This window comes from Macaca fascicularis, chromosome 8 (genome assembly GCF_037993035.2).
Source record: "Macaca fascicularis isolate 582-1 chromosome 8, T2T-MFA8v1.1".
In the NCBI taxonomy this organism is placed as follows: domain Eukaryota; kingdom Metazoa; phylum Chordata; class Mammalia; order Primates; family Cercopithecidae; genus Macaca; species Macaca fascicularis.
The window spans coordinates 101,049,194-101,065,308 of record NC_088382.1 but is presented as its reverse complement, the minus strand read 5'-3'; the positions used below and the strand labels follow the sequence as shown (position 1 = coordinate 101,065,308).

Below are 16,115 nucleotides of genomic sequence, written 5' to 3'. Positions count from 1 at the left end.
AATCTATCAATTAAAAATTAATTTACTTAACCATCAGTATTTTTTTTTTAATGAAAATGTGTCCTAACGGGTCAACCATCAGTCATTTACCTCATAATGACATAGCTTTCCTTCAGCTGAAATACTTTACAAGTGATGAATATTTGTAATTTGAAGACAGAGACCTACAGGTAGTAGTAGGAATATAATTTCACTTTGGGCAGGCCTAGGGACTGGATTGCCGGGATGTGGTGAGCGATGCAGAAAGGAAGAAGGAAAAGTTTTGACACAAAAGGTGTCTGCTTTGCCCATTTTCCCATCACTTGGTGATGTGCAACTAAAACAGTCTTCTCTATGACCTTTGGGGCAAGTGTCTGATCTAGAAATGGAGAGGAGGGTAAATTCTACAAAATGACAACTCTTTATCAACTAAGTAAGCAATACTCTTTCAGGCTTTACTTCCATAGAAGAGGAGATGCAAAGAATAGCGATGCATACAGACAGAGGACAGAAGTATGAAAGAAAGAAAATATTAAGTATGTTAATTTGGACAATTCATTTAACTTCTCTCAGTTCCCTCATTTCCAAAAATGGGACAAATGTTTAAACTAGAAAATCTCAAAAAGCTCCTATAGTTACAAAACTGATTGAACTTTGCAAAGTGAGGATATTTGCAACAAATAACTCAAGAAAACAAACCGACCTTAAGTTGTCAAACTAATGTTCGAACAAGAGTAAACCTCTTAGAAACAAAAAATAAAAATTAACTCTTAGGCCTGTCATATTAGTCATCCCAAAGCACCAAAGCTTAGCCTGATCCTCTAATCACACTACATCAAACTTGTCCAAGCCGTGGCCCGTGAGCCACATGCCGCCTAGGATGGCTTTGAATGCAGCCCAACACAAATTCATAAACTTTCTTAAAACATTATGAGACTTTTTTTTCCAATTTTTGTTTAGCTCATCAACTGTCATTAGTGTTAATGTATTTTATGTGTGGCCCAAGACAATTCTTCTTCTAGTGAATTCCCTGGCCCAGGGAAGCCAAAAGATTGGACAACCCTGCACTACGTGATTGTGCCAGTGTGCTGCTTTAAGTTAATATGAAAAAAATGTATTTGTTAAAGAATAGAGATTCAAATTGTTCTAGAAAAGAAATTATCAGTGGGGTTAAATTCACTGAGTGGGAAGAGATCTCTCAAATCACGAAGGGTCATTTCACATGAAGAAGAGGTGGAAGAGTGCATAAATGGAAAAGATAAATGACAGATTATTTTAACTTAGTGAAAATTCCACCTGAGAACTTACATTCAACTCTTGCTTTATCTTAGTTTTGTCCCTCTTATTTTTTATAAAAAACATTGAGAAATTAGAGAGATGTAATATTATAATAAAATTTAAATCTCCATGTGAAACAGTTATTATTCAGGTCAGTGACTAGACTGAAATCAATCAAGACTTAAAGATGTGGAGAAATTTCTAGCATTTTCATCTTCCTGCAAATCCCCTCATTCACTTCTCTACATGTTTAGCCCAAGAAGAAGTTAAGGATTAGACAATTTATTAAACAGTGATTTTTAAGCTGAAAATAGTCAAATCCAAAGCCAAATTCAGTCTCAAAGGTAAGGAGGTCAGGGCTAATACATGTGTACTTGTGGTGTGGATACACAGGGGACTTCAGGGGCCCAAAAGTCAGTCTGGGGCTTTGCACAAGCACTAAATTCCCATGGAAAAATTAAGGAAAGAAACAAAAGGCAAAGTTGGTGGAAAACTTGAGCCTAGAACACCCTGGAAGGCCCTGAACCCAAATAGCTCTCTGTGAAACAAATCTTTCCATAGTATTAAAAACATAAGCCATTCCCTTGGGTGCTGCAGAGGGTTCCTGATGCTACTTCCTATTTCCAGTCTATTTGGAAATACCCTGACACTGGTCCTTCTGGTGGGAGGCCAGTTTACTCTATCCTTAGGGGAATTATGAGATACTGAAACAAGTGTATGTGAAAAATAAAGGGAAAAAGGTTAGTCAAACATTTACAAAGCAGGTTCAAAATGAGGGCAATTTTTTTTTAATTGGCAAAAATATTTCAAGTCAACATTTTCCCCCTCACTTTAAACTGTTATAGTCATCCTTTAGAACAACAAACTAGAATTCAGACATAATCAATTGACTTTCCTAAGCATGAGCAGAGCAAGACTGTTTATACAAGTTGTGTCCTTAAAAAGGTTCCCACTGTGTAAGAAACCAACTCTATTGGCATTCTGTAGCCATTGGACTGAATTACCCTCTGCTAACACAGTTGACTGAGTTAAAAAAAAAAAAAAAAAAAAAAAAGCAATACCATGAACCAAATTTGCTTCATTCCCTTTCCTATTTCTATCTTTCTCCATGACTTAATTCAGAATAGACTATCAGTTTAGTTTGATTACTTTATGCAACTCAGTAATGGAAAAGAGGTGTCCAAATGCCTGAATCAATCTTGACCATGATTCTACAGTGAACTGTGGTTCTAGGAACCATGCTACACTTTTATCTGAATGCTGGATCCAAAGAGATTTTCTTTTGTTCTATTGATTTGTTGCATGTCGTTTGCCACATATATTGTGATCACATATGTATCATTCGAAGTTTATAATAATTAAAAACAATTATATTTTTAACTATCATAATTTATCTAATTTTTGTGATATCTTAAAATTATCTCACCCACAAAATGATTAACAATTGCATAAAGGAAAAGTAAAACTAAACTTACACTGTCCATTTCTGTCTTCACTTTAAATTCCATTTCTTTCATGTTTTTTATACTTAGAGTCATTGCTCTAAAATTAAAGCAGATAGAAAACAAAACAAGTCATTTCCTAATCATTATATAAACAATGAAGAAACCAAAAGTAGTCATTTAATAACTAGAATGTGTCTGAAATGATTTATATTCTATAACCCATTTGTTCATAAGAGGACATTGGTAAATCTCTATATCTCTAGGATATTTGGGGATAGAGGTTAACAACAGAGGCATATAAACAGAGTCCCATCTCTCCAAGCTACTACATGTAGATTAGTAAAGAAGAATTATAAAAGAGAAAAGGCAAGAGAGTATGCAGCATTGATAAAATACTGTTTTAATGAAAAGCAAGAAAAGAAAGAATCAATGGCAAGATAGGACTGGATAATATTGAATCTGAATATATAAATTCTATAAAGAAAGACTCTATAGAGATAAAACAACATTTTTTAGAATACATTATGTCACAAATAACTTTAAGGGAAAGATGGATGTGAAGTAAATAGAAACATTATTCCCAGATGAATACTTTGTAAAGCAGAAAAAGCATTGGTCAGACTAGGGAAATGATTTATAAATTTTCAGTAAAATGACAAAAAGAGAGTGTGTTTCTCAATAAGTTATCTAGAAAATAGATGAATCTGACTTCTGAAAAATAAAATGTTCTGAAGTTATTTAATTATATTGTGAAATGATTTGTGATCATTAGCTACTAACTATCTTCACTTAATTTAAAGAAATCTCTCTATAATGCAGTATAAGGCTAAGGGGTTTATTTATTTTAAAAGAGTTTATATATTCTATTTTATAATGTTGATAAGCTATTTATCTTCATTAATATCAACATTGTTAAATATCATATGCAGATAAAACATTTTCTTATCTGTTTGTCCCTAGTTCTCTGACAGCAAGAAAAACATGAGATTGTAGTACTATATGTTACACAGAAATAAAAGTAACTAGCAAGTACCATATGGCAAGTAACCATGTATTTTGCTGCTGTGTCCGAATAAACAGAGCATTTAGATAGGGTCCTACCTTGGGAAGCGTCCTATCACTATAGCTATGGTACAAACAACACCAAACAGCAGTCCCACATTGGCAGCAAAGCATATTGTAAATACATATGTACTGACCCATATGCCCTGAAAGAGAAACAAGAAACAGAAGTTGTGAATCCTTTGGAATTCACTTCTTTCTCATGATTGCTAAGTTCTTCACAATTGTATTCTTAACACTCTTGTGACCAGATCTCTCAGCAAGAAGATACTACTTAACAAGTGGTAAATAGAAGTTCAGAAATACAGAAACAAATCCTGCTCCATCAGACTCTCAGCAGCAGAGGTGGGGAAAAGTTTCTTCTTTTATTTCCAGACACTGCCAACCCTTAGTTCAATCCCCAACAAACACTATATTTAAGATCTGTAAATAGTTGGTTGATGTGTATGGTTCAAAAGCATGCCGTGATTTCCCTCTGCTTTCTCATTTAATGTAATATTATTACAAGCAATTGTGTACAGATTTTTGGTCATTCTCAACAATATTTTGTCTTCTAGGACTGCCATAAAAATAACTAATGTCATTTATTAATACATAAGGCTCAGGAAGCCTAATTTTAAAATGACTGAGTCAAACAATGCTGCCAATGCCACTTTTAGATCAATCACTATAGAGATCATTATAATTTTATTTGTAAGGGGCCATTCAGTATGAAAGCTAAAATATCAGGGCCAACTTGGTTTTTGGGAACATTTCCAAAGATTACATGAAACTCTAATTCTCTTTTAGTTGGAATACCAAAGTTATTGCTGTTTTGTTCACCACTTAAAATTATAATTTGCAAAAAGATATTGTATTATAGTTGGAATTTCTAAGCTTAGTGCTGAAAAATTATATTTAAAAGCAAAATAATTTGTGAAATACAGGTTATATTTTCTTAACACTAAATCCTGCATTTATCAAACAGTAAACAAACAATGTTTTTAACCTCTGTCTTTTCCTCCCAAAACTTGCGGCACTTTGCCTCTGACTGCAATTCTAAATTTGTTTATTTCTGTCCCAATAGCTATATTATCACTTTACTTTAAAACATCTTTGAAAACATATTTTAATTCCATACACAAATGAGGAAGTTAGAAGCGTTTCTGTATTCTAAAAATAACAGAATCTTGGGGAGGGAAGGAGTGTAAATGTTTTTCAGACAAGTCTGAAATAAATATTTCTAAAGGGCTCTTTTTTTTGCTGTTTTTGAAATGCTTCTCCTTTGTCTGGATTATTTATCTACACTAAGTTTGAGTGATTCTTAACAGGTTTTTTTGAAAAGCCAAGCCCTTGGAAGCAAATGGAGGGAATTTTATCCATAAAATTCCTTTTGATGTAGGACAAACAAACATTCTGGAGTAAAAGAGAAAATACAATTTAAATGAATGTCATGTTAAGATCCATCATCTACAAATGTAATGCTAGGTTATTACTTATTATGCATTCCCAGCTGAGATGGTTTTTCTTTATTCAGGTGAACACACAGCCATTTGAGTCTTCTGTTTATATATAGAGTGTTTTTTTCTTCCTGGTGTATTATGCTATACTTAATCATATACAAAACAAGGCTGCAAGTTTTTGACCATTATTTTAGCTTCCCATGATGACTCTGAGTTTCACTCATTCTCAAATGCTAACTGAATCTGCCCAAGTGTGGCAGAATAATACCTCGCCAAAAGCTTTATAAGTCTAATTCCTCTGGGCCATCCTCACACGATTCAATATGGCATAGGGAACTAAGGATCCTGGTCCCTGCCACTTAAAAAACCATAGAGCCTGGAGGCCAGAATTCATCAGAGCAACCAGAAATTTTGGTACCATCTGGTTCTATTTTTAAAGCATATTTACTCTCCCACAACATCATCTATTATAAGTTGGGCTTTCCAAATGCTTACTTATTTCCTGGGGCTACCTTTATAGCTTTGAAAAAATATCAAATGGAAATTAATAACATAGACCAATAAATAGTTCCATTAGTTAGAATAAATCCCAATAGCATTCTGTAATAATTCCTGTTAAAGACTCAAATGCTAGTTGTCACAATTATCAAGAATTAGTTGACTCTTGGGCCCCTATTTTTTATTTTTGTTATGTGTTCCTACTTGCTGTCTTCCCTATTTGGCACTCACAGTCCCCAAACACAAACTAACCCCAGTGTTGACCTTCAGTAGGGGACACAATCCTTTGTCTTTGTAGAAAATACATCGGCATAAAGCACAGTTTAACAGCTACTAAATTACCTCACTTCCCCCTAGCCTAACTATTCTACTATCTGTTTTTGTGGCAGATCCCTATTATTAAATTTTTACAGATCTGAATTCTGTATCCAATGTTCAGCTATTCAAACTCAGTTCTGAGCCAATGAGTCTCCATTTGGACACCTATTTTCTCATTACTTCAAAGAGGGTTTTGACTAACAACTCAAAATAGCATCAATATTAAACTGTTAGGCCTATTGTGGGGAGGGGGGAGGGGGGAGCCATAGCATTAGGAGATATACTTAATGTAAATGACGAGTTAATGGGTGCAGCACACTAACATGGCACATGGGTACATATGTAACAAACCTGCACATTGTGCACATGTACCCTAGAACTTAAAGCATAATAAAAAATGTAAAGAGGTGAAACAGTTTCTAATTTTCCATGTGATGACTATGTACATGATATTTTAAACTTTAAACCTTCAAATTAGTTTACACACACACACACACACACACATACACACACCCATATCTTGGATAATTTTACTTCCATGATATTCTAGGCATAGTCCATCTATTTAGTAATCTAGACATTATACATATTGGGTATATAGCCTATATCCTCAAAAGTCTGTGCAATATTCATACTTTGAATGCTGTGCCCAATAGTCCAATAATCCTTTGAATGCTATGCCCAATAACCCAATAATCCATGGCTTTTCACTGTTGAATCCCTTGGCAACTAAGAGATACCTATTCACTCCAACCACAGAAGGCTATTTTCAAGCTAAACCCAATGTCCCACTGAATCATCATGCACCTGCTATATCCACCTCACCTTTCTCACACCGTATCTTTGCCCGCACCCTATTGCCTACTTACTCCAAGTATTTAACTATCACATCTAAGTAGGAGACTACAAATTCTAAGCTCTTAAACAATTTTTAGCTATCAAACACCTTCAAACTTAACATGTCCAAATGCGAACTCATTAACTTCACCCCAGAATCTGTCCTTCCTCCAATGTTCTCCTTCAGTTATAACACTAATATCCTTCAATACACTCTAATCAGAAGGTATGGAATCATATTTTACTTTTCCTCCTCTTTAATCTACCTGTCCAATCATTTCACAAGTTCTATAAATTGTTAAGAAAAAATATCTCAAGTCATATCCTTTTCTCAAATTATTAATGATGCTTTTGTTCACACTGTTCCTTTCGTCAGCTCTTTTGACAGTGTCCTACATAACTCTCTGCTTTTGTTATCTGCGTTGTAAACCACCTGCCATACTGTTGCTAGAATTAATGTTCTAAGTATAGATTTGGATATCAGATTTAGAGAGTATATTAAAGGCATTTTAACTCAACCCTCCTCTATTAAAATCCACCCAAAACAATATAAAATGTGAATACAGAAGGGAAAAAATCAGCATCAATGAAGCCAGAACATGGTCAAAACTTCTAACTACAAAATACGATATAGACTTGCCAAATACTGTGAAATTTGGGTGATAATCAAGGAGGACACTCGAAGCCAACAAACTTATCCTCAGAGCTCAATCAAGTATAGATTTTTGCTTAAATGCCAGAATCCTGAAAATTCTGTACAATAATCTGGTAAGAGCTTTTAGGGGCAACAGCTTCTAAGTTCTAAGGTCAAAGATGGGCTACCAGAGAAAAATGAAATGTACCCATAGAGATTTATTTGATACCAGAGGACTGCAGAGTGAAAGGCCATTTGTATCACTTACAATCTGACTTCCTAAGTAAAGGTGACTGCAGGAAGTAAAACAAGATGAAGAATGGAGAGATGACAACAGCGTGAGATCACCAGTGAACCTGTGATTTCTGAGGCTTTGCTTCAATGATCTAAATCAGAACTGCGGGCTGCTCTACCTCATTTCCAACCTCCTGCTCTCCCTATGTTGTTTTCCAGCAGATAGGTCCCCTAAAAAATGCATTACAATTCTAAATAAATCATCAAGGGCCCTATTCATGGAAATGAGGAAAATAAAGAAAGAAAATAATGAATAAGAGGCAAAAGATAGATTCGGATATGTAATAGGCAATATAATCTCAGGAAAAAAACCTTAAATATAAAAATTCAAAGAAGGAATGATCAATGAAAAACAGAAAAACAGAAGGAGATAAAAAGCAGGCAGGCTAGAATAATACAGGAAAGAAAATGAATGAAAATAAAAGCCATGTTTAAAATTAAGAAGTAAGATAATCACAACTAGAAATACATAATCGGAGATATGTGACTAGTCCAAAGAAATCACTTACACAGAAAAACAAAATAATCCTGGGAAAATACTTAGATATGAAGGAAAACAAAGTAAAAACAAATAGAAAATTCACTAAAAAGAGAGCAGAATACATAGATTTGAAAAAATATTCAAAGATAAATTAGAAGAAAAATTTTGTAAATAATTCCTGATTATGAGATCAAAAGATTATGTCATGCTCAGAAATTTGAAACTGAGTGCTCAACCACAGTAATATTCTGATAATAGTACCAAACTTCATGAGTAAGAAGAAAGAACTTCATTGGGCATCCATGTAGAAAAACAAGCTTACTTATAATAACAACAAAAAAATTATGAGTGATAAAATCTACTTTATCCCTCAATGCCTAAAGATAATGTTAAGATTTTAAAAACCTGAGAGAAAGCATTTTACACTCAGTCAAAAACTTCTTTCCAGTATGAAAACAAGCAGATATTGTCACAATGAAATATCTCAAGGAATATAAAACACATGAGTTCGTGGAAAACTACTTGGTGACCTACAGAAAACAAAGAGATAAATAACTCGGGTAGGAGAATCTTTTTTTTTTTTTTTTTTTTTTTTTTAAGACTAGAGGTAACCACTAAATGCATCTAAACAATAGAATTTTCTATATCCTATAACTCAGTGAATGATACCATCTTCCTCCACTGGTGTTCCTAAATAGAAACTCAGAAGTCTTTCCAACTGATCCACATTATATAATGAACTGGTGGTGAGGACTAACAAATACAATCTCTTTGATATTTTCCTTCTGATTTTTTCTTGTACTTCATGGTCTCAGCCTTGGTCTAGGCCTTCCTCATTTATATGCCCGAAGGTCTAAAGCAGTGCTCCAATTTCTGTATACTTCACCAGTTTGATCCGTCTTCCTCAAACTACTCAAGTGACCTTTCTAATACATACATTTTATTCTTATTTCACCTTTCAGTGCTGTCTCACTGCCTTCATAATGAAATCAAATCATATTTGTAAGACATGAGTTGCCTTTCCCAATCCAACCCATTCTTAACTTTTCCAGCATCATCTGTCACTACTTCCATCCTCACATTATATGTTCTACCCATGCCAAATACCATAGGGTAATCAAGTAGCTTGTTGAGTAAGTTTGCATCTTCTCATTTCTTTTTTTTTATGAGCCACCTAACATATATCACCTTTAAAAGGTCACGGTTAATTTTGGCCTCTTGTTCTGCCTACAAAATACTGTTCCTTCAAGTCTCAGTTCATATTTCAGCTCTTCTGTGACAGTCTTTCATGTTAATCAGTCCAAATTAAATGTTCCTGCCTCTATTTTCCCCAAAACTAAGCTCCTACTTTTCCCTCCAGGTCATGTTGTATCCCGTCTTGCATAATAAGTTAGTGTTTCTGTGTCTACTTCCTCCACAAATAACTGTCTGGAGAGACTGGACAGTTCTTTTTTCATCTGCACATTCCTCATGGTGCCCAGCATTGTACTTTGGTAGGAGCTCAGTAATACTGAGCCCCAGGAGGAATATTATGAAAGTAGGCACCAGCATAAATAATATCCCAAAATTTCTCAGAGAAAATGATCTGAAGAAGAGAAAATGTGTATTTCATATTAATAATTATATTTCAATATGGTGACTGTCATAGTAAAGCTAAACAGAGGGTACTTATGAAGTACATCTCCCATATTGGAGAGGGAGAGTATTCTGGATTGCTCTTGCATACATAGGTTTCTCTAGAATCCGTGGGCTATTTATGTTAGTAGAAATCATACTTTATCATGGTTCAGTATATTTTAATCTGTTTCAAGCATGGTCCTCTTAATGTAACCCATTTAAAAGGCAATTCATGACACCTTTCGTATTTAGAATGAAAGTGGTCACCATTAAGAGGTTCACCCTATATGCACGCAGCATGCATTCTTAGTGATTAATGATAGTTTTTCATACAGGTTATAAATTGTCACATTTCTATTAGTGTCTATTTCCCTGGTAAGTCTTACTTCCAAAATTAATTAATATTGTAAATTAGGCATCCCAAATTCACTGAAATTATTAGCATTTCTTTAAAAGTTCTCAAACTACACATTCATCAAAATTTGACCAAACTCTATTTCTGTTTCATATATATTTCAATGCTTTTATTAAGATTTTGGAAAAAATAAATGGTAGTTTGTAAAGTGTACAAGTCTCAAATGGCTAAATCTATCTGCTGCAAATAAAATTATTAGTGTGTACTTGGTAACATAAGTTTAAGCAGAAAAGGGATAGTTTTAGGTCAAATTTCTACTTACCCAATCGATTTTATCCACATTCCAATATTTTTTTAAATCTCGGAACTGTATTAGCATTCCCTTCAGTCCCACAACAATAATGCTTGCAAGGACACACTAGAAATAAAATGTAAGTTGAAGATGAAGCAACATAAAAATTGTAACGTAAATTTAGAAGGGCCAAGGTATTTTATTGTTTTGTTTTTAAAGTACTTAATAGAGAAAAGCAATCACCAATTAGAAGACAAAAGCAATGTTTGTTTTGTTTAAAACTAACCTATTACTGTACTTTAAGAAAATAATATATTTTCTAGAAATTCATAAGGTAATATTTGTATAATTCTAAACAATAAGAACAAAAAGAAAATAAGTAAACTGTAAGGGTGAATGTCATGAAGCTCAATGCCCTCTTAACTATACATATTCATGGTCATTTGTTTGAAATATATTTGTTGCATGAAATTAAATATGTACATCATATATTTTCTTATAATTGCCTTAAATGTCAATTATCTGACTTCACCTGAAGATATTTATAACTCTCTTGAAAAGCAAACTTGATTATTGGAAGATCCTCCCATGGAAACGGTTTATTCTCACTACACACGTGAAAAATTAGAATAACAAAGGATGGAGACTGGCTCTCATAAGCCCAGTGTTTTGCATTCCTTTGGTGCCTCAGCCTTATGAAGAAGAAGGTGAAGCACTGGCACTAATGTTCTGAGTCACTTTGTATAACAGACATATCAACAGTGGGAAGCTGTATTTTGTTTCCTATTTCCTTGCCCTAGCACATATGTTTTTCTAACAAAGTTTTAGTAAAATTTATACTTCTTATAACCGACTATGCCTAATTTCACCCTCCAGATGAGCACGGAATGAATCTATTTCCACAATGCCATTCTTATGTGAGAGACAAAAACTTAAAAAAAACAGCCACAGTACCCCCTCCCATGCCTGCCTCAAATGTGGTAGCTTTCCATACCTCCCTCATTCAGACTTTACTTCTGTAACATGGTTTCTAGATTTATGATTGTTGAGGTTATACTTCCAAGAAATTTTATATATAGTGATTCTCATGAAAAGTTAAATTAAAAAGTAGATAGTGAAAAAGCACTACTGTACCATGGGCAGCCAGTAGAGCAAAGGTCCTATTGCATAGATGACTATAAGGACGAAAATGCAAGATATTAGACAAGCCACCTGTAAAATACAAGACAGACAAAAAGGAAAAAGAAAACCTTGAACTTTTTTATTATGTCAAAGTTATGGGGTGGGGGGATAATTTTAGTTTATCTTGATTAGAAGAAACAAAATGTTGGCACATAACTGTTAAATTGCTTAGACTGTCATTATCTATATTTTGCAGCTGAGGGAAGTTAAATGTGACAGCTGACAAACTGGTGCAATCAAATTAAGTCAGTGATGAGAGAAAAGCAATTTCACACAAAGAAATAGGACACCATCAACTTTTATCACACATCACAGCGATGGCTTTTTTGTTTAATAGTGAAAGTGACATTTCAATTAAAAGTTCTTTAGCCTGTTGGTGTTTAGCCTGACTCCCCTCCTTATTTTGTAGGAGGTTGTTTGGGCAATAACTGAATATGTGGCTTAGGGTACTTCTGTGCTGATAATTTCCACTGAAGCATTTACCCTCTTATTTGGAGTTCTTTGTTAGTAAAGGCTCCAGTTGTGAAGTAGTTATATGGGATATGGGAGTGATCTCTGGCAGTGGAACAGGCTTCATTTTACTAAGCCTGAAAGACCATTAGTATCATGTTCTAACCAGCCAGCCTGCTGACAAAAGGCAATTCAATTCACCTGACTCCTACAGCCATATTCCACTTGATGAAGAACTTGATTTCACAGAAGCAAATGTTCAGGACTTAATAAAACATTTGGCCAAACTGCCTTCCTAACAAGAGAAAAGAAGGCTTTCACAGGGTCACGAAGATGCCTAGAACATCATTATGGAGATATCAAAGGGAATTTGGACCTAGTAGAATTGCTTGAATTAAAAATAAATATATAAACAAACAATCAATATCAAAGGCTGGCAAAAACTCAGAGCAACTGGAATTCTCAGGCATTGCTAGTGGGAAGGCAATATGGTACAGCTACTCTGAAACAGTTTGGCAGTGTCTTATAAACTTACACATACACTTACCTTATGACTCAGGACTGGCTAAGAGAAATGAAACATGTCCACGTGAAACCTAAATATGTATTTATAGAACTTTTATTCATAAACACCAAAATCATAAATAACTAAAATATCAACCAATTGGTGAATAAATTGCAGTACATCTATAGAATACAACTCAGCAATTAAAAAAATATGGATGAAATTCAAAATCATTGAGCTAATGAAAGAACCTAAACACAAAGACTACATACTATAAGATTTCATATATATGACATCCTAAAAAAAAGATAAATTATAGGATGCTAGAGGCTGAAGGTAAAGGCAAAGAATTAACTACAAAGGAGTATGAGAAAACTTTTTACGGTGATAGAAATATTCTATATCTTGATTTTACTTGTTATACAGCAATTTTTTTTTCAAAAAAGTGAACCATATACCTTAAAATGATAAATTTTACTATATCTAAATTATACCTCCATAAACCTTATTTTTAGTAATTAAAAAAAAAAAGAAACCTGGGAAGAGATCTCTAACAATTGCTTACATGCATATGTCCACACCCAGGGTCAGTCCAGCACCAGCACTTGTCCTAACCTGGTACTCTTAAAAGGTGTATATATGGGAAGAGGGAGAGTGGAGTGGCAGTAGCTGTAATTATTCTGCTAAGCAAGCAGTCGTTCAGGGCCTTTCCCTGTTGGGAGAGGCTGAGGGAGCTTGTTCTCCCTTCTATAGTTTGTGTAACTCATCACAAACACTCTTCAGCATACAAAGGGGAAAAACAATTCTTACCTGGGAATTAAATCAGTAGGGGAACTAATGATTGCCCATAAAAGAAGTTATAGTACACCAAATTGTCACTACACTGATCATTTAGGAGTAATTGGTGATTTTACGTAAGAATTTTTAAACAATAAAATATGATGCCTGTCATTCTACTAGACTGCAAACAGGTAGGTGTCAGAGTGCAGCTCACAGGATCCAGTCAGAGAGCTCAGTCAGTGATCCAGTAAATCCATGTTTACATGAAAAGAAAAAAATACAGCTAAGGTTTATTGTAAGACAAAAGACAATGGCATGTACCCTTTTTGTGGGACTCTTCACTCATATCTTTACAATGTAACTGACAGCAAAGCCCTAAATCTTAGGAGATGGAATGAACTTTGGACAGTTGCAGTTGCAACTACTTGGAAGGATCTGAGACACAGAGAGGCAAGGTCATTATGCCAAGGTCATAGAGCTAGGGAGTTCGAGAGCATGAAGGTAATATGAAATATGTACTGAATTGGGATCCAAGAACACCAAATATATTTTAAGATTCCCAAATTTATTATAATACACTAAAGCTGTTATAGAAATTACAACCTAACCAAATAATTCTATTTTAAAACAGTAAATCACAACTAAATTTGGGCTTTTCTCTAATAATATTTATCTTTTATTTACATGGTGCTTTGTATGTTCATCAACAACAATTGAACTACAATTTCAGTCTTGTAATCAAAATAAGTCAAGAGTTAAATGGATCTTATTTGGCAAAGAGTGACAAACTATGGGTGAAAAAGACTTTGTTTACCTTTAATGGTAAGTCATGTAATGAAATAGACCATAAGCAAATGGATTATGTTAGCTCCCTTAATGCACTTGCCTTATCATTGTTGATGCCCTTGGTCAAAAGATAAGTTCATCTAATCAGACAAGAAACTCTTACCAGCTCTGTGCAGCGTATATACTCTCCAGTCATGGAAATTAATAATATAGTGTCTGCCCTCAAAGCTCTCAAAATACTGGTATTCATTCTCTTCATAAAGAAGAAGCCAGGACACTGATATTTGGATTTGTAAAAATATCTTTGAGATTATGCAATGAAAGCCATCATTCCATAATTGGCCAACTCAGTAAATTCAAAAAGAGCTCAAATTAAGATCAGATATTTGTAGTGTATAAAATAGAATTCTCTAACTTCAAGATTCCATAATAACCCACTTAAGCTATATTTCAAGTATCATCTACTTTCTTCGTATATTTTACTTGGCATATGAGGTAATATTTTCTTGCATTGCTCTGACCTACCTTTAGAAAAATTTGAAAAACAAGTTAAAACCAGAACAAAAGAGATGAGCTTGTTCCTTTTTTAATTGCAGAAAACAAAACAAAACTAGCTCCTTCTTAATAAGTTTCAGGTTGGCTTCTACTGCAATTAGTAAAGCGTTCACACAATTACCCACTGGGCAAACACTGGCTAGGATTTTACTCTTTAACTCTTTCTTTCCATGTCATACCAACTAAATGTCCAAATATATTTTTGCTTGAAAATCATAACTACTGATATTTAAGAGTTAATTCTGCATAAAAGATAATGAAATAATCTATATTTTATTCTTATTACGTTCTCAAACAATTATTTTATATGCTGTATGTTAGTTACAAAGATGACCGCACATGCATTTTTATTAGCCATACCTATATATTTGGTTGGGAGTGGAAGGAGATACCAGTCATTTACTTCCTAAGTAGTTGTCAAAGAATGCGTAAACAGTTCTTGAACTCGCTGCATGCGTAGTCTTGTGGAAAGTAGTGGAATGGCAAAAGAAATGGGAAAGGGCAGAAAGAAAAAAACAGAGAGATGACATTGGATAACTAAAGCTAGATTAAGAAGGTTTTAAAGGAGATGAAAGCAATTAGCCAAATTTTGAAAGAATAAAGGAATACAGTTTGGTGAATTAGAGTGCGGAGACAATCTCAGTGTTGCAGAAAAACATGCCAGCTGTTGTTTTCAGTCATGGCTGAGCTGCCTGTGCAGCAGACGCAGTCTCTCATCCCTCCTGGTTATGCCTCCCGAGCTCCCTGCAGAGCACCAGCGGATCTCTTCTGTTGGAAGTGAAGAGAAGCATGCAGGGAAGAAAGCCAGGGGACACTGAGCTGCCTCCCATACTTAACCGTTCTTTACAGGGAAGGAGAAAAGGAAGAAGTGTAACATTTTTTTGTGCTATTTGTCTAATCTGTGCCACAAATTTCTTAGTCTCTTAAAGGCCTTTCTTAGATATGCATGCTTTAGGTGTCACATCTAAAAGGGGTCACTGTAAAAAGGATTTCTTCATAAAGGAAGATAGAATTGTGTGTAATAACCAGGGCACTTGGTATCAAATGATCAGTAACTCTTGTTCCAATTCAAACATTTGGTTTCATTTTCTAAAGCACTGGAAGTCTTTACCATCAGCTCACTTCTAGATAAAATTGTCCTAAATTCACTGTCAAAACAGCCACATATGGCTGTTGAGGACTTGAAATGTGGCTAGTTCATATTAAGGTATCCCGAAATCTAAAATACCAGATTTTGAAGGCTTGAACCAAGAAGAAAGCAATGTTAAAATATCATTAATAACTTTTAAATTATTAACTTTGAAATATTAATATTAAAATGATAA

At 34.3% G+C, this 16,115-nt stretch overlaps 1 protein-coding gene across 7 annotated transcripts in view; it reads right to left on the bottom strand.

Annotated features, from left to right (window-relative positions):
• SLC26A7 (solute carrier family 26 member 7) overlaps positions 1 to 16,115 on the bottom strand; it is a 142,988-nt gene that overhangs the window by 31,149 nt on the left and 95,724 nt on the right. For all 7 annotated transcript variants that reach the window (XM_005563680.4, XM_015455017.4, XM_065519433.2 and 4 more), the window contains 4 exons: positions 11,667 to 11,744; positions 10,563 to 10,658; positions 3,804 to 3,910; positions 2,733 to 2,799 (listed from right to left, as the gene is read on the bottom strand). In XM_005563680.4, the coding sequence (XP_005563737.2) occupies positions 2,733 to 2,799; positions 3,804 to 3,910; positions 10,563 to 10,658; positions 11,667 to 11,744 (348 nt within the window). The remainder of the gene's footprint in view (positions 1 to 2,732; positions 2,800 to 3,803; positions 3,911 to 10,562; positions 10,659 to 11,666; positions 11,745 to 16,115) is intronic.